The sequence below is a fragment of the Astyanax mexicanus genome, chromosome 9 (assembly GCF_023375975.1).
Source record: "Astyanax mexicanus isolate ESR-SI-001 chromosome 9, AstMex3_surface, whole genome shotgun sequence".
Lineage (NCBI taxonomy): Eukaryota > Metazoa > Chordata > Actinopteri > Characiformes > Acestrorhamphidae > Astyanax > Astyanax mexicanus.
The window spans coordinates 20,804,342-20,820,686 of record NC_064416.1 but is presented as its reverse complement, the minus strand read 5'-3'; the positions used below and the strand labels follow the sequence as shown (position 1 = coordinate 20,820,686).

Below are 16,345 nucleotides of genomic sequence, written 5' to 3'. Positions count from 1 at the left end.
TAATGCTACTTATGGGTACTTATGCAAAACATGCACTAGCCAACTTGCCAACCCTGAAAAGGCTTTTAATAGAGTAAAGTCTGACTCTCTCTCACATCTAAAGACAAGTCACAGGCTAAGATTTTGCAAAGATCTTGCAGGGTCACTATTGCAAGACTGCAACTAGATTCTTTCTGAGATTTTTTTCCATCATGCTTCTGGTGGAATTTAACAGAAAGAGAAGCTGTCTAACTATGTAGCAGAAACAGAAGCACCTTTTGGTCACAGTTCTCTTTGTGTGTGCAGTGATTGTTTCAGAAAAAAAACAACCAAAACGAAAAAGACAAGACACCACAGAATGTGGACACGACCCTGGTTGAGTGAATGGAAACATTCCCACGCTTGCTTTGTGGCTTCCCGTAGCTCTCCTATTGGTTGCTGGCATTGTTCACGTCACTGAGTCTCAAGATTTGCGATAATATTAAACACGATTGATTTTATATGAATGCCAGGATGAGAAAAAGACTGAATTGAGCAATATCCGGATGGGATTAGTCTGTGAAACATATTTCACTTTTCTACTCAGGGATAAAATTCTTCTTGCATCCGGACTGTAAATAAAAACGGGAGGACCAGTGAGTTTTTTGGCTTTCTCGGTCACATGACATTGAGTTCAGTAGCTCCTCCATTTTCACTTGCTGTTGTGTTTACGTAGATCTCCATGGAATCGCAGGCCCAAAGTGTAATTACAGCTTGGCAGTGGACAAATAGCTATTTTAATAAACGTGCATCCACACGGAAAAATCATTTGTTGTTTGGTCGGCTTTAGAAGAATCTGAAATCTCTATGGAAATATTTTAGTTTGTTTAACATTTTTTGTTGTCGTTTACAAAATAATTCCACATTTGTTTCTGTATAGCTGTAATGGCTTCATTATTAAATTTACAATGTAAAAAGAAAATAAAAAACATGAAAAGACAGAAAACACAGAAAACACAGTGAATGAGAAGAGGTGGGTCCAAACTTGTCCCAATTGTTTACAAATCTCTCTAGCTAATGCCATTTCCCACTTATCTCTGTTTAGACTAAATGAGGTTTACATTAAATGCTGAGAAAATAATACATAATCAAGCAGACATCAGTGGACTGCATCAGACCAGCACATTATTCTTTAACTATCGAGCTGGGGAATAAACAAAGCTCAGAGTAATCTGCAGCAGCCTGTTTCTCCTGAGGCTGTTAAACCTGGGGCTCTGACGCAGAACAGCTGAGTGTGACGCTCCGCGGTTAAAAGTTGAGGCGTATATTAGAGGTTACAGAGCTGCAGACTGAAGCCTCTGCTGGGGACTGAGCGCTTAGCTGGGAGCTGTGGCGTGCAGTTGGTGCAAACATGGGTCTGAGTGATATTTTAACACAGATTGAGAGTGGAAACGAGGAGGAGATTAGGATGCGTTTGTTTGAATACAACACAGAGGTAGGTTCTTGGATGCTGAATGGTTAGCAGGCAGGCAGACAGGCTAGCAGGCTAAAGCTAAGAGCTGCTAGCTTTAAACTGACCGGTGATTACAGGCATAGCTAGCAGCATTAGCTAACCAGTTAGCAAAACAGAAGCCCCTGTATTAGTGCGGGTGCTGGTGTTATTATGGTATAATCTGAGCATTAGCCAGGCCAAGCTAGTTAATTCGCTTTATGATTGTCCTAATAATATCCCCAAAAAAGCTTGCTAGCTAGCTAGGCTAGCTAACGTTAGCTGAGCCAACCTACACCATGGCTTAATAAATTAAGCTAGCTGGCTAACGTAGCCTGTGTTCACCATATCAACTAGTTAGCTAGTTAGCTCCTTTGCTATCTCATGTTTCCCATATTCGCTAACTAGTTAGCTAGCTGCCTGTCTTTAATCTATGCACTGCACCCTAGCTAGCTAATTAATTAACCTAACTAACGTTACCTGGCTAGCTAGTGTGTTTAGGTGTTTAGCTGCATTAAGAAGAAATAAAAAGGACAGGTGACAGGCTAAAATGTAAAGCTATAAAATAAAGAGCTAAATAATTAGAATAATAAAACGAATAAAATAAAAGAAATAAATAAACGGCTAAAATAAATAAAGTAAAAAGGAAAACAATAAATAAAAAGACGAAATGATTAAAATAAATAAAAAGGCTAAAAGGTAAATTAGATTAATTAAAAGACATAATAAATCAAATAAATAAAAGGTAAAAGAAAATATCAAACCAGAACAGTTACAGGCTGTCTGAAAAGTTTAAAATAATTTAATGCTGTCCATACACTACACAACTTTGAAAGACTCTGAAAAGACTTTTAACAGACTGGAGTATGACACCCTCTCACATCTAAAGACAAGCCACATACTTTTTACTTACAGCAAAGATTTAGAAAAGACTGGGGATCACTAATAAAAAAAAAACTGCAACTAGATTCTTTCTGAGATTATTTCACATCATGCTTCTGGTTACAAATGAGTTACAAATGATGTGTATATCAATACTGTAATTTATCAAAAACTTCACATTTTTTTGCCACACTGTTATAATGACTTTGAAGTGCTATCTTAAAATAATGTATATATTAAAGTAAGAACCAAAAACCAAAAAAGGCATAAAAACTGTGAAATGTGTACTTTTTCAAAAACGTCTGTAAACAGTCACGTAAAATATTCTTGCCTTGCGGCTTCCTATTGGCTGTTGACATTGTTCACATCACTGCGTGAACCAAGTCTTACGGTAATATTAAACACAGTTGATTTTATCGGAGAGAAAAATACTGAAAACTTTCAGTCCTAACCACCTTACACCAACTACACATCTTGGTGATTTGAGAGTGAGAATAAATGTGATACATGTCTACAGGTTCCAAAACTCACTTGCTGTTTATTTGCTAAAAGTGACACACAAAACAGTAGAGTCCAAACATTGATTTAAAATATTTGTCCAGTAAACTTGATGAAAAAAAAAATAGATAACAGATTATTTATTCAACCGTAAGGTGCAGTGAGCAGAGTAGAATTTACTGCGTCGCCCGGTTATCACTTCATTGGATTAAGATCTTATCGGTGTCATCAGATTACCGAGACTGGATGGTAATACATGGTGTAAACAGGAGAGGACAAAACAGCAGTTTTTTTTTTTATTTACCAAATAATTAATTAGCTTTTATAATACTTTCAGTCATAAATGACTAGTTTATAAGTGTTCCTCAGATGCAATGAAGAACAAATTAATGGTCCCCTTTTATGGCCAATGCACAGCACTGTAATGGAATTTACACTGGTGTGAAAGTGTTTGCCCTCTTCGTGATTTCCTGTTTTTTTTCTGTCACATTTTAAATAAGGTGTTTATTATTAAGGAAGAAAAAAATCCAAACCTACATGGCCCTGTGTGAAAAAGTGTTTGCCCCCTAAACCTAATAGCTGGTCAGGCCCTTAGCAGCAACAACTGCAACCAAGTGTTTGTGATAACTTGCAATTAGTTTTTTACATCGTTAGGGAGGAATTTTGGACCACTCATCTTTGCAGAATTGTTGTAATTCCGCCACATTGGAGGGTTTTTGAGCATGAACGTCTTTTTAAGGTCGTAAGGTCTTTTTAAAGCATCTCAAATGGATTCAGGTCAGTCTTCATTTTGTTTTTCTTCAGCCATCCAGGTGGACTTGCTGGTGTGTTTTGGATCATTTTTCTGCTGCAGAACCCAAGTTCGTTTCAGCTTGAGGTCACCAACAGCTGGTCAGATATTCTTCTTCAGGACCTTTCAGTAGACAGCAGAATTCATAGTTCCATTCATCACAGCAAGTCTTCCAGGCCCTGACGCAGCAAACCAACCCCAGATCATCACACTACCACCACCACCATGTTTTACTGTTGGTATAATGTTCTTTTTCTGGACAGCAGGGTTTCTTTTATGCCAGATACACTGGGACACACAGCTTCCAAAGTGTTCAACTTTTGTCTCATTGGTCTACAGAATGTTTTCCTAAAAGTCTTGGGGATCATCAAGATGTGTTCTGGAAAAGTTGAGACGAGCTTTAATGTTATTTTTGCTCAGCAGTGGTTTTCGTCTGGGAACTCTGCCATGTAGGCCATTTTTGCCCAGTCTCTTTCTGATGACATAGGTATGAACACTGACCTTAACTGAGGCAAGTGAGGCATGCAGTTCTTTGGATGTTGTTGTGTTGTCTTTTTTGACCTGTTGGATGAGTCGCGCTGCACTCTTGCGGTAATTTTGGGCGGCCAGACACTCCTGAAAGGTTCACCACTGTTCCATGTCTTCGCCATTTGTGGACAATGGCTCTCACTGTGGTTCACTGGATTCCCAAAGCTTTGGAAATGGCTTTATAACCCTTTTCAGACTGATGGATCTTAATTACCTTCTTTCTCAAATGTTCCTGAATTTCTTTGGCTCTCGGCATGATGTGTAGCTTTTAAGGATCTTTTGGTGGACTTCACTTTGTCAGGCAGGTTCTATTTAAGTGATGTCTTGATTGAAAACGGGTGTGGCAATAATCAGGCTTGGGTGTGGCTAGAGACAGTGTACTCAGGTGTCGGAAACCACAGTGACGGTATGTTCTAACAAGGGGGCAATCACTTTTTTACGCAGGGCCATGTAGGTTTGGATTTTTTCTTCCTTTATAATAAACACCTTAATTTAAAAATAGCATTTTGTGTTTACCTGTGTTGTCTTTGAGTAATATTCAAATTGGTTTGATGTTCAAAACATTTAAGTGTGACAAACATGCAAAAAATCAGGAAATCAGTGGCATTAAACCAGTTCTCTAATCATTAGGAAATGGTTGCATACGTGATCAAAAGTACCTCATTTGTGCTGTTCTGTTTCACATTGTCTAAAAAATGTTTATTTTGCATTTCAGAACAGTAAGACGTTTGCCTTTGATTGCGGCGAAGAAGATGCTCGAATAGTAAGTATACAAATTACTAAAGCTAATTACTTTATGAATATTCAAAATAAGGCTATGTCTTATGATAAATTATTATGGATTTTTCAGTTATTCAGCCAATCCATCATATCTTCTGCAGTTACTTTTTAGTAGCTTTATCAACTTTTTTAGGTAATCATTGTAGGTATAGTTACACCATATTTGATCAGATATTGTTGGTGGTAGATTCTTTGGGAAATGTGATGCCTAACGATGCCAGCTCCTCTCCTTTCCCACTTACAGAAGCTCTGTCAAGGATTGCTCACTGTGCTCAGACAGTCTGTGCAGCCCCAGTGCCAAAGCACCTGCCTGGAGACCATGCGCATTCTGTCTCGTGACAAGCGAGTACTGGGTCCTGTAGCCACTCGAGATGGTATCCTTACGCTTTCAGGACTGGCCCGGATCACGCTGCCAGACGCTGAAGTAGAACCTTTAGAAGATGTCAAGTCAACAGCAGAGGAGCGTGTGGTGGTGGAAGCCCTGAAGTGCCTATGCAACGTGATATTTAACAGCGTGGCAGCACAGCAGGTGGGTGCGGATGTGCGGCTAGCACAAGGAATATGTGCCCACCTGCGCTTGTCCAGCTCCATGCACCATGAGGTGGGCCTCTTTTCTCTCCGCCTGCTTTTCCTTCTATCAGCCTTGCGGCAGGACGTCCGTGGTCGACTGTGCAAAGAGACGGGTGCTGTAGGGCTGCTCACTGGAGTGCTGGAACATACACTGGATGTTTGCTGGGCTGGGCCATATGAAGTCACACCTCCTGATCCCCTGGCCCCACCTGTTCCTCGTGAGAAGAGTGAGCAGGTGATGGAAACCCTGAAAGCTCTGTTTAACATCACATTGTCTGATACCAGTGATGAGGTGAGTGAGACTGAGGTTAGAAAACCTGATGTGTGTTCCAGCTGCACAGTGAGTTTTGGTATAACCATGGGTCTCTAGCCTTGTCCACTAAGGACTGGTGTAGCTGCAGGTTTTCATTAGAAACAGGAAGGGGTTCACCTCATATAACTAATCAACAGTTTGACTGTTGTGTAGCCGAGCACTAAGAACACTAAGATCATTAGTAGGGTGTGTTTACCTGTTGATCAGGAAAAACAAATTGCAGATCATAAAAGGTTAATACATTAGTATTCAACTGTAACCCTAGGACTGGTTCATTTCCTAAATGGGGAAATTCAAAATGCTCTGTAGACTAGGACTAGACTTCATTTTTTACTGGAAAACCTGGGAAGCCACTTGAAGATAAAGCATTTGTTGAATAATTAAAACTTCCAATATTTAAAGCAAAAAAGTATATAGCACATTAGCTGTAGTTAGCATTAGCATAACAATGTTGTTTTTGTTGGTTCATGACTCACAAAAAGTAATGTGATACACCAGATTTAGATTGTCATAAAGTAAAAAAAAATGCTTAAATGGAGATTTTGTGTAATGATCTTTGTGTTTACATTTAAATTACTGAAATGTCAAATATCAAGTGCTCCCAACACATGTTGTGACTTTTCAGCCAGTATTAAAAGTGTATGTAATCTGAGAGTTTGCTCTTCATTTATATTAACAGGATAATTATCACCAGCTGCGACGTGTTGCAGCCATATTGAGGCATATATTGATGTTGAGGACTGAGACCGAAGAGAAAACAGAGGAGGCTCACAGGTAGGTGTTCCGCTGACATTTTCTAAACAGAATTGATTGAGACTGATACCTCTGGCAACTCTGGTTGTGTCCGAATAATTAAACAGGATTTTTAAAGGTTCCACACCAGTGATGCTGGTTTCAAACATTAAACTAACAGATAAACATACCAAACCAAACCTAACTCACCGTACTGAACTCTGTTTATAGGCACAATCACCCAGTTACAAATGCAGGACTACATATTCATTGCAGTTTGCTTATTGGAAAGTGTAGTAACTTGTTGCAAGCTGTTGGAACTTAATACATCTCTTCCTTTGTTCACACATTTGCACTTGCAAATACATATATTTATTGTATGTATTCTCTCTCTGTACTGTATTGATTGTCTGTTTACCTTGTGTTGTCTGCTGTCCTTTGTTGCCATGCTGGAGCTCTAGCCTAATGGTGTTCCATTGTACTAAATGTTTGAGCTGAACTGAATTATTTAAACATTGCAATATAAACGTCATTCAGAGTGGAGTGGTATTAAATGCTCTGTTTTCTCGGTCAGAATTGTTCAGTGGTGATGCATTAAATGGTTGTGATTGCAATTCTAAATGTCTGAAACAGTGTTGTATAAAGATTTTTAGTAGGGTTTTGGCCTAAAGTATATTGATTTTTGAAAGGGTTTATGGTCCAGTATAAAACAATTTGATTATTGTTTTGCAATTATTTATTGAATTAATAAATTAATTCATTTTTACAGGCATTAGCATAACATACTTCCAAACATGCATAGCTTCTTAGTTTTTATTTTTGATTAAGAGTAAAATTGCTATATTTGCATTGTATACACCATAAGCTCTGGTCCAAACAATACATCTTTCTGTATTGTCCTCTGAATGGAATTTGTTGTACATCAACCATTGATTTACACAGTGATCATATAAGCATATTGTTACTGTTGTGTACCTTCAAAAATGACAGCTTTATGGGAGAAGGAAAAAAAACTTTAACTTGGAAGTCAGTTATATGATAATGATGATAATCTACAAGCATTACAGGTAATTTTGGGGCATTTCTGTTGGTCCATAGATCATGAAAGGCACACAGTGAGAACAGCTGTCAAATTCACATCATGTCGAAGTAAAGCCTACAAACTCTAGTGAGAAGTCAGGCAGTTAAAAGTGATTAACACAGTGATGTGTCAGGACAACTAGTGGTTTCACTTTGGTACTTTAGTTCTTACTGCAGGGCTGACTGTTGTTTGTTTGTGTTTTACTACAAGGAAGTAACCCCATATTATTTGTGCATTGAATTAAATTATGTGCGTCACACTTCTAATAAATTCAGAAGTCATGTTTGACAGGTTTCATGACATACTGAAAAGAAATGCCAGAGCACTGAATGTGAGTGAAGGGGTGTTGACTTTGAGTGATTAATGGTGCACCCCTTTCGCCTTACACAGAGAAGCCAGGGCATTTTGGAACCCCCCCCCCCTTGTTTCACCTCCGACACCCTGTGTATGTGGGTTTGAGTCATTGTGTGCCCCATGGCTCAGTCACTGGCCCTTTCACGCTTCTGGAATGTCTTGCTGTCTTGACACAAATGTACAATGCATTCTAGCACTCTCTCCAACCTGGCTGAGTATATTCTGCCCCTTAACAAAGCACACTGAATGTGCTGAAGCAGTCTTGGGGACTACTAACTTGCCCTTTGTTATTCAAATAAGCTTAAGAATTGTGTGGGACGTCTCTGACTTTTTAGAATGACCAAACATACATGTGACATAAAATATGAAAGTGGAATCCTTCCTTTTTTTTAGCACATTTAAATATATAAATATACCTTCATTGTAACAGTATTAAGATGCAGTATTAAGATACACTCATTGCACACATTTCATGACATCAAATTTGTGATGAACTTTGATATTGACTGTAGCAAGAGCTATCATGTGATGACATTTTTATGTTTTTTTTTTTTTTTTTTTTTATACGTCTTGTATTGCTCTTGAGCTAAACATTCTAGGAAGGCCTGGCCTATTCATGTTGCCAGTTGTTTCATTTGTAAACTAGGCGTTGTCACCTCTGACTGAAGGCTAGTGCAGTAGTGAACACTTTAACATTCAAATAAAAATGGAATGCAAATATTTACAGATCGTACTCAGTGCAAGCTGTGTTAAAAATGCATCTCACTCTACAGTGGATCTGTGTAAGCATCTGTTTGTTAGTATAGTCCAGCACTGGAATTTAATTAATAGTTTTGTCATTCATGTAGAGTACTGCTTTACCTTTAACCCTGGTGGATGTTGTATTAAAGGAATTGAAATTTCTGTATGAAATGACATTCGTGTTATGTGACTTGATGAAAGATTATCTCGCCCCTGCAGAACATATATGTACAGTAAGTCATAATGCCAATTGCTTTTGCTATGCAGATATGGAGAATATACATAAACCTTTTGGATACAGGGCTTTACATAAGTTTAATTAATGCGTTTAATACAGGATTTCACACCTTTTTCAATTGGATAAAAATTGTAATTGGAATGAATCAGTTGGACTAGTCTATTCTGATTGCAGATATACAGTGGCTTGCAAAAGTATTTAAACCCCTTGAACTTTTTCACATTTTGTCACCTTACAACCACAAATTTAATTGAATTAGTTAAGATTTTAGGTGATAGACCAACATACACAAAAGTAGCACATAATTGTGAAGTGTAACAAATAATTTTTATCAACATTTAAAAACATTTAACATTTTTATCAATTGAAAATCTGAGAAGTGTGAGGTGCAAAAGTATAACAAGTTACAGGGAACACTTGTAATGACTTACTTTCTCTCTTCCACAGTTTTATGCAAATAAATTCTGAACCTTGTGTTGTTTAACAATCTTTCCCAGCCATGCCATAAACCTCCTGAGCAATCTCCCTGTATGCTGCTTGGATGTCCTGATTGACGTGCCTTTACAGGGAGGCCTTGAGGAGTATGGTGGGAAGAACCTGGATGTTGTCCAGATTCTTGTGGACTTCATGGAAAAGAGGATAGACAAGGTACTGAACATGGGGCAGATATAGAATGGGGCTAGTTAATTTATAATGCCTCTCTGTCTTTAACTTCACCACTCTTGCTGTCTGTAGAGACTCCATGTTTTTTTTCCCCTCGTGCTCTCTCAGGGGGTCAACTACAAAGAGGGCCTGACGCCAGTTCTGAGTCTGATGACGGAGGGTTCCAGATACCACAGGGAGATCCGCAGATACCTCAAAGCAAAGGTACAGATGACACTTTTTTGTGAAAAACCTTTATGTTGCTAACCACAATTAGTCCTGTTGCCAGGCTGTTCTTTTGTGGGTCAGGGTTACTGAAACTGTTGTTTCATGGTTTATGTTCAGGTTTTGCCACCTCTTAAAGACGTCAAGGAGAGGCCAGAAATAGGCACCACAGTCCGAAACAAACTGGTGCGTCTCATGACTCACGTAGACATGGGAGTAAAACAGGGGGCAGCAGAGTTTCTTTTCGTCCTCTGCAAGGAAAGTGGTGGGTGTTTGTCCTAATGCCTCTTATTTTGGTGTGTTTTTATTCATGTGTGTGCTATTTCATATCAGATGTGTTTACTACTGTTGATTTTATTGTAGGTGACTTAAATGTTTTTCCTAATTACCCATCCGGTCCCGCAATTGATGACATTTGTTGTCATTGTTCTGTAGTTGACAACCTGTTGAAGTACACCGGCTATGGCAATGCTGCAGGGCTGCTGGTGGCTCGGGGTCTTCTGGCAGGGGGTAGAGGAGAGACGGAGTATTCCGCTGATGAGGATTCAGACACAGAGGAGTACAAGTCAGCAAAACCATTGTGAGATTTTTTTATTTTGATTGTAACAAATAGTGTTACATTTATTGCATTTGGCAATTACTTGCATTTTACACTTGTATAACGTACATGTTGCACTGGGCAGCCAAATGCAGCATAAGTTCATTTTGCACCAGAAGCAGAACCATTCTTCCTTGTTTGTTATTTTAAACCGGACACAAAACATGCATGCATGCATCATAAAGCACAAGCAGTTTACTGTTTCGATATGCAAATTTTATCTTTATTTATTAATTATTCATTATTATTTATTGAGTTTTATATTATCAAATAAAAACTTGAGTGAAGGAGCAAGACAACATTCTTTTAATGGTTATAATTGCTGAGTATTTCCCATGCATAAATTACATACATGAACAAAAACAGCTGTATAATTAATAAGAAAGAAATAAACGTATTCATATTTGCTAAGCACATGCTAATCACATGAGCAGTGCTTCAATTTTGTTGTGCTGCAGAAATGAAGGGGCAATCTTTTAGTATGTTGGTCCATGTTTACAGAGGTTATTTACTGCAGCAAAGCACGGCATGCTGATATAAACCTTCTGGATGTTAAATCTCCTTTGTTTTTAAGCGACCCGTTGTCCTCTAGCTATATTATATCAGAAAGAAATGATTTATTTGGGGAGCAGGTGGGAGTAGGATGAATTCTAGCAGAAATGAAAGAGAGCAGGATTAGAAATTCGGTCCTGCACAAAAACTCTAAGCAGAATTCAGTGCTTTTCTCATTTTTGTAGTATGAGCTTTTGTAGTTTTTGTAGTATGTATGGTAGTCTCACTGAGCTTTCTCCCCTCTCTTGCTTGATTTTTTTTTTTTAGCATAAACCCCATCACAGGCCACATAGAAGAGCCGATGCCGAACCCTATTGAAGACATGACTGAGGAACAGAAGGAATACGAAGCTCAGAAGCTTGCGAACATGATTGGCGAGCTGTCACGGTGAGTTAAAGAACTGAAAGCCTCTTATAAACTGCTGTGGATGCTGGTAGGAGAGCCACTCTTTGCATGACTGATACATCTACAGTGGTATTGCAACATTTTCAGGTGGTTTATTAAGGGGTTCCTAGCCCTGATCCCTGAGGACCACCTGCCCTGCATATTTTAGTGTTTACACTCCTCCCAACAGACACTATCCAGCTAATCATCTCCTTAATTAACAAGCCTTTACAGAGTTGAAGGTAATGTTTTGGGAGCAGGGTTAACAATAAAATGTGTCCTCAGAGACCTGGTCAGAAACATTGCTTTGTATTGTCCATGTTGAGGAGGTATTTTATTTTTTTTGAGCATGCACTGTGAATAATTACTTCTGAAGAAGAAGAGAATTTTGTAACAACCAAGTAGCAAATTTGAGATGTATATTGTCAGCTTTTTTAAGAGGAGGTGAGTTTGCGTTCGTGTTGCCCTTTCTGTCAACAACTGACAGCAGATGCTAGTGAGGCGGCGGCGGCGGCAGCAGCAGCAGCATGAGAAGCTGTGGCGTTGCTCTGAGCACGTTCCTTACCAACCGCTTCATTAAGGCAGGAATCTCCCGCTGCCTGCCTCTGCCTCATTTACAGCTGGCCTTCCTCTGCGCCGCAGCATTCAACAGGAGTCAATGCAGGCTGCCGGCGCACCGACCCGCCACCTCAGCCCTGCTGCATTAATTACCAGCTAATTGGCACACACAGTGGGGTCACAAGCTCACAGTCCTTTGTACACTGCATTCAGTTTTTTTTTTTCTTTTTTTAATAGATATACGTGCCTCTTTTATACACGGTTTGTTGTATTCAGTAGAGGTGCCAGACATTGTACCAGGAGAAGAAGTAGACAGAGATTCAGGCTCAGATAATTGGCTTTGATTGTGTGTGTGCGGTTTGAAGAGTGTTAAATAAGTTTGCAAACACACAAGGACGTCATTGTTATTGTTCATCTATAGAGTGATTGAGTCATAATGAGCAGCGTGTGCCCATGAGAGGCAGATTCCTCCCTTTAGAACGAATCCCTGTCTCTTTTCTCTCCTCCTTACCATTCTCTCCATCAGGTTGAAGGAGGTGGTGTAGTGAGGGCAGAGAGATGGTCACCAGTGCCCCCAGTATGGCTACTCGGGAGATAGCTCACAGGGCTGCAAGAATGCCTGCCACACTCTAATGCTTGACTCTCTCCAATTAGTGCTGACTCAAACCCGATACACACACACGCACACACATTTACTCATACACCTGATCAGTACTTCATTTCTGGAACTAATTAGATTAGTGTATGGCTTTTGTTTTTGTCCAATGGGAATGTTGTAAAGTGCTTGATTTATACCATTTAAAATGGTGATTTGGTCTTATTTTTTTCTCTTAAAGCAAAGTTTAGATATGATTTTAACGTGAATTATCAACTTCCAACAACGGTGGTCATCAAGTGGCCTCAATAATTCTCCCAATAAAAGGAAAAAAAAATCTGCATTCTGCAATTAAATTTTAAGAAACAAAAAGAAAATATGTATATTGTAAATTCAAAACAGAAAAAAAAAACACACGCTCACAGAAAATAAAGATCGCCCTCTCCCTGTTGTCATTTAAAGTAAGGTGAATACTTCGGCAGATCAGCAGAAAATGGGGGGGAAAAAGTAATGAACCAATGTAAACCTGTAGCAAATTCATCAGGAAACTGATCACACTTAATGGAAAGTGATGTTTTTTAAAGAGAACACAGTTCCTTATAAAACTCAAACTAAGTGCAACTTAATTTTTCCTGACATCATTTTTATTCTCTTAACACATTTCAGTCTCAACCTGGAATTTTCTGAGTAATCTATAATTGCATGTTAATTGTACGTTTTTTTTTTTTGCAACCTTTGATTGGATAATGTTCTGATAAATCATCTTAGGCTTGGCTTTGATTGGATAATGCTCCAATGAATCATCTTAGGGTGTGCTGGTGACACACAGTGCAGATATAATTGGATTAGCGTGGAGGAGTAGCCACGGCTTTGAAGAGATTAGAATGAGTACTGATCCTGTAATTAAACTGCAAAGCGGGGGGAAGGGAGGGCCGGGGCTGGGTTCAGGGTGTGTTTGAAGGGCTGTCTTTGGGGCTGTGATTCCAAGGGCTCTTATGTGGCCGGATGTGAAGGAAAAGAAAGATGTCCTACACATCAACAGGCCTCTTTAGAGGAAGGACCTGAATACCACTACAATGGCTGGCACAATGGGTTTCTTTGAAAGAGCAGGTGGATTGTAGTGACAAATTGGTGGCCCCAAAAACCGCATTGATGGGACGTGCGGGCAACAAATGCATCAAACGAATGATTACACTAAGCAGCTAGTTGCTGCTGCTGTCTTTCAGATTTTGTGCAGATTATTTGCACACTTTTGATTGCTTCATTTTATGTGGCAGTTACATGGGGTCTGTACAGAAACACAGGCTCTATAAGGAAAATGGAAAAGAGAGACTTCTCTAGTGTTTGGCAACATTTTGCCTGTCTGTATTGCTAGTCTTAGATTTTTTATTTTTATTTTTTTTACCAATATTGAAGGATCGCTCAAACGTGGTTAAATAGAAAGGTGCACTAGTGAGTAAAGGTATACATGTAATTTTGGCAATTTTGGGCTTTTAATTATTTAAAAAAAAATACACGCAACACACCTGATATTTAATCAGAAGTCCCTTAGATAGGCAACACATTTCGTAGCCATCAGAAACTTTGACAATTGGAATTCTATTCTTGTTGAATATTTGATTATTCTTTTTGGTGAAATTAAAAGAATTTAAGGTTTAAGGTGTGTTTCTTGCCACTTACTTGACTTTTAAGCACAGTCCAGATATTTTTATATAGGGTAAAGGTCAGATGATTTGAAAGACCCTTTTGTATTGTATTTGTATTCTGATAATTTAAGGTTCCTGAATTCTGATACACTTTGTCCAGATGCAGAGTGTCACTTGTACCAACTACTAAGCCTGGTGGTGATCTAGTGTTCTTAGAGTCGATTGCCTTGTACATCAAAATCATGTTTTTATTCAAATGTTTATTTACACTCATAATGCCAGTTCTGCATTAATACAATGCTGTTTGCACATGTGATTTAAAACGTGATAAAACGACTGATCACTTTCTCTTCTCTCTTCACGTTTCACTCCACAGGCAGCAATTGATCAGGCCAATGGGTGTGAGGAAAGATGGCTCACTAGCCCCCCTGGAGGAGGCAATCCGCACATGCAGAGTTGCAGACAGCAGTGACTCTGACTCTGATTAACATGGGCCAGTCTTGCTCACTCGCGCACCACAGGGTCTCTGCTGCCCCTCAGGGTGAAGCCACTGAAAGAGTCTGATAAAGATCCAAAAAGAACTGTCCCACACAGAGACAGGGCAGGAGCAGGATGCCCTACTGCAAACTTCTTTCGTTTGTGTGAGTATGTTTTTGAGATGTGTAGAACACGGTAAACGCTGACCGCAGAGGGTCAGTCACAGGCTTTGGAGTTTGGGCTCACCTTTATTATCATTCCTCACCTTATTTAGAGTTCACTGGTTTGTTAGAAGGCAGTTCCAAGTAGAAGAGGATGAGTTGTCAGGTCTGCTCTGGCAAGTTGGTGAAATGACAGGAAATTAGACTGTTAAATGATTTAATGTGCAGAATATACTGTTTCTGTCTTTAAGGATCTCTATAACTTATTAATTATGCCAACGGAAAAATGACAGATCTTAGCACTTTGGGTGATTGATCCATATGTGAGGAATGTTATCCTATATTTTAGTCATGTATTGTACTCAGAGGTCACACAGATCAGTCACCAAATGCCTACGATTATTTCAGTGTGGCTTAACATTGATGCAGCTTTAAAAAGTATAATTCCAGTGTCTCTCAAAAAATGTTCCTAAATAGGTGTCGTCTTGGATTTGAGCTTTCAAGAATGTAATGGATGTAAACCGTTTACCCTAATTTGAGGTTCTTTAATCTTAAACCCTATCAGACGTAAAGTCTCAGTCTTAAAATAAAGGTTCTCCAATAGTTTTTGGCCTGGACATGCAGCTGTAGGAATTTATTTACCTTTTGCCGAGTTTCTTCAACTTTTGAAAAATTAGGTAAAGATTTTATAGAGCTGTGTTTTAACCATTTATGAACCTGTATTTTTGGGACAATACGTTTGATAAGGTTAAGAACAATGGAAGTGTTTTGTATAACGAGCTAAAAATATTAATTGCATTTCTTGGGCCATATAATCAGTGAGTTAATGCCTGAATCTTAATTCTGAGGAATTTCAGCTGCTAGCACTGTGGCTGTCTACCTGATCGGTTCTTCTGAGGCCTCAGTTTCCTGTTAAAGTGGTCAAACACTGGGCTTTTTAGCGAAGTTCTTTGTACAAATCTTTTCAGATCTGTTTAAAAATATGTTCAGACTTCTTCGGCCTTACTTCGGATTCTGCTATTTGTATTTAATGTTTTCTTTGAAATCACATTTAGTGTGGAGCAAGGAGAGATTTTTATTAATGATTTTGTACAAATATGTTTCTTGTTTTAAATTTTGTACATTTAATGAGTGGAGTCACAAGTAGCATGCAGAATGTGCTTTTCACACCACAGATCTACATTATCAATTTTTTTTTGGTTTTTATTGAAATGAAGATGCATTCATTGCAACACTTCACTAAATATGTATCAATTTCTTATTTTCATTTCCCCCTAATCTTTGAATCTGTTTTTGTACATGTGCGCCTCTCTGTCATTGCACTCTATTCTTATTTTATTCTTACTGCCTTTGTCAAAATGATTATTGCTCATGTTCTCTCATAAAGCATGATTTTAACCAAGAATGGCTCTTCTCAATTGTACGCTACTCTGAAAACCTTTTTGTAAAGGTTTGTGTAAATGAGTATTTTACCTGTTTTTGTTTCTGCAAGTGCACTTGTAATATAAATTGTACTTACAATAATCTTTAATTGTTTCTGTAAAAAAGTTACA

General features: G+C 38.7%; 1 protein-coding gene across 1 annotated transcript; it reads left to right on the top strand.

Annotated features, from left to right (window-relative positions):
- Positions 1 to 1,237: 1,237 nt before the first annotated feature.
- ric8b (RIC8 guanine nucleotide exchange factor B) lies at positions 1,238 to 16,197 on the top strand. The gene is made up of 10 exons (XM_007250535.4): positions 1,238 to 1,453; positions 4,861 to 4,908; positions 5,170 to 5,787; positions 6,488 to 6,582; positions 9,452 to 9,602; positions 9,726 to 9,821; positions 9,942 to 10,086; positions 10,257 to 10,401; positions 11,239 to 11,358; positions 14,531 to 16,197. The coding sequence occupies exons 1-10, from the start codon at positions 1,370 to 1,372 to the stop codon at positions 14,640 to 14,642; spliced, it is 1,614 nt and encodes a 537-aa protein (XP_007250597.3). The 5' UTR covers positions 1,238 to 1,369; the 3' UTR covers positions 14,643 to 16,197.
- The last annotated feature ends 148 nt before the right edge of the window (positions 16,198 to 16,345 follow it).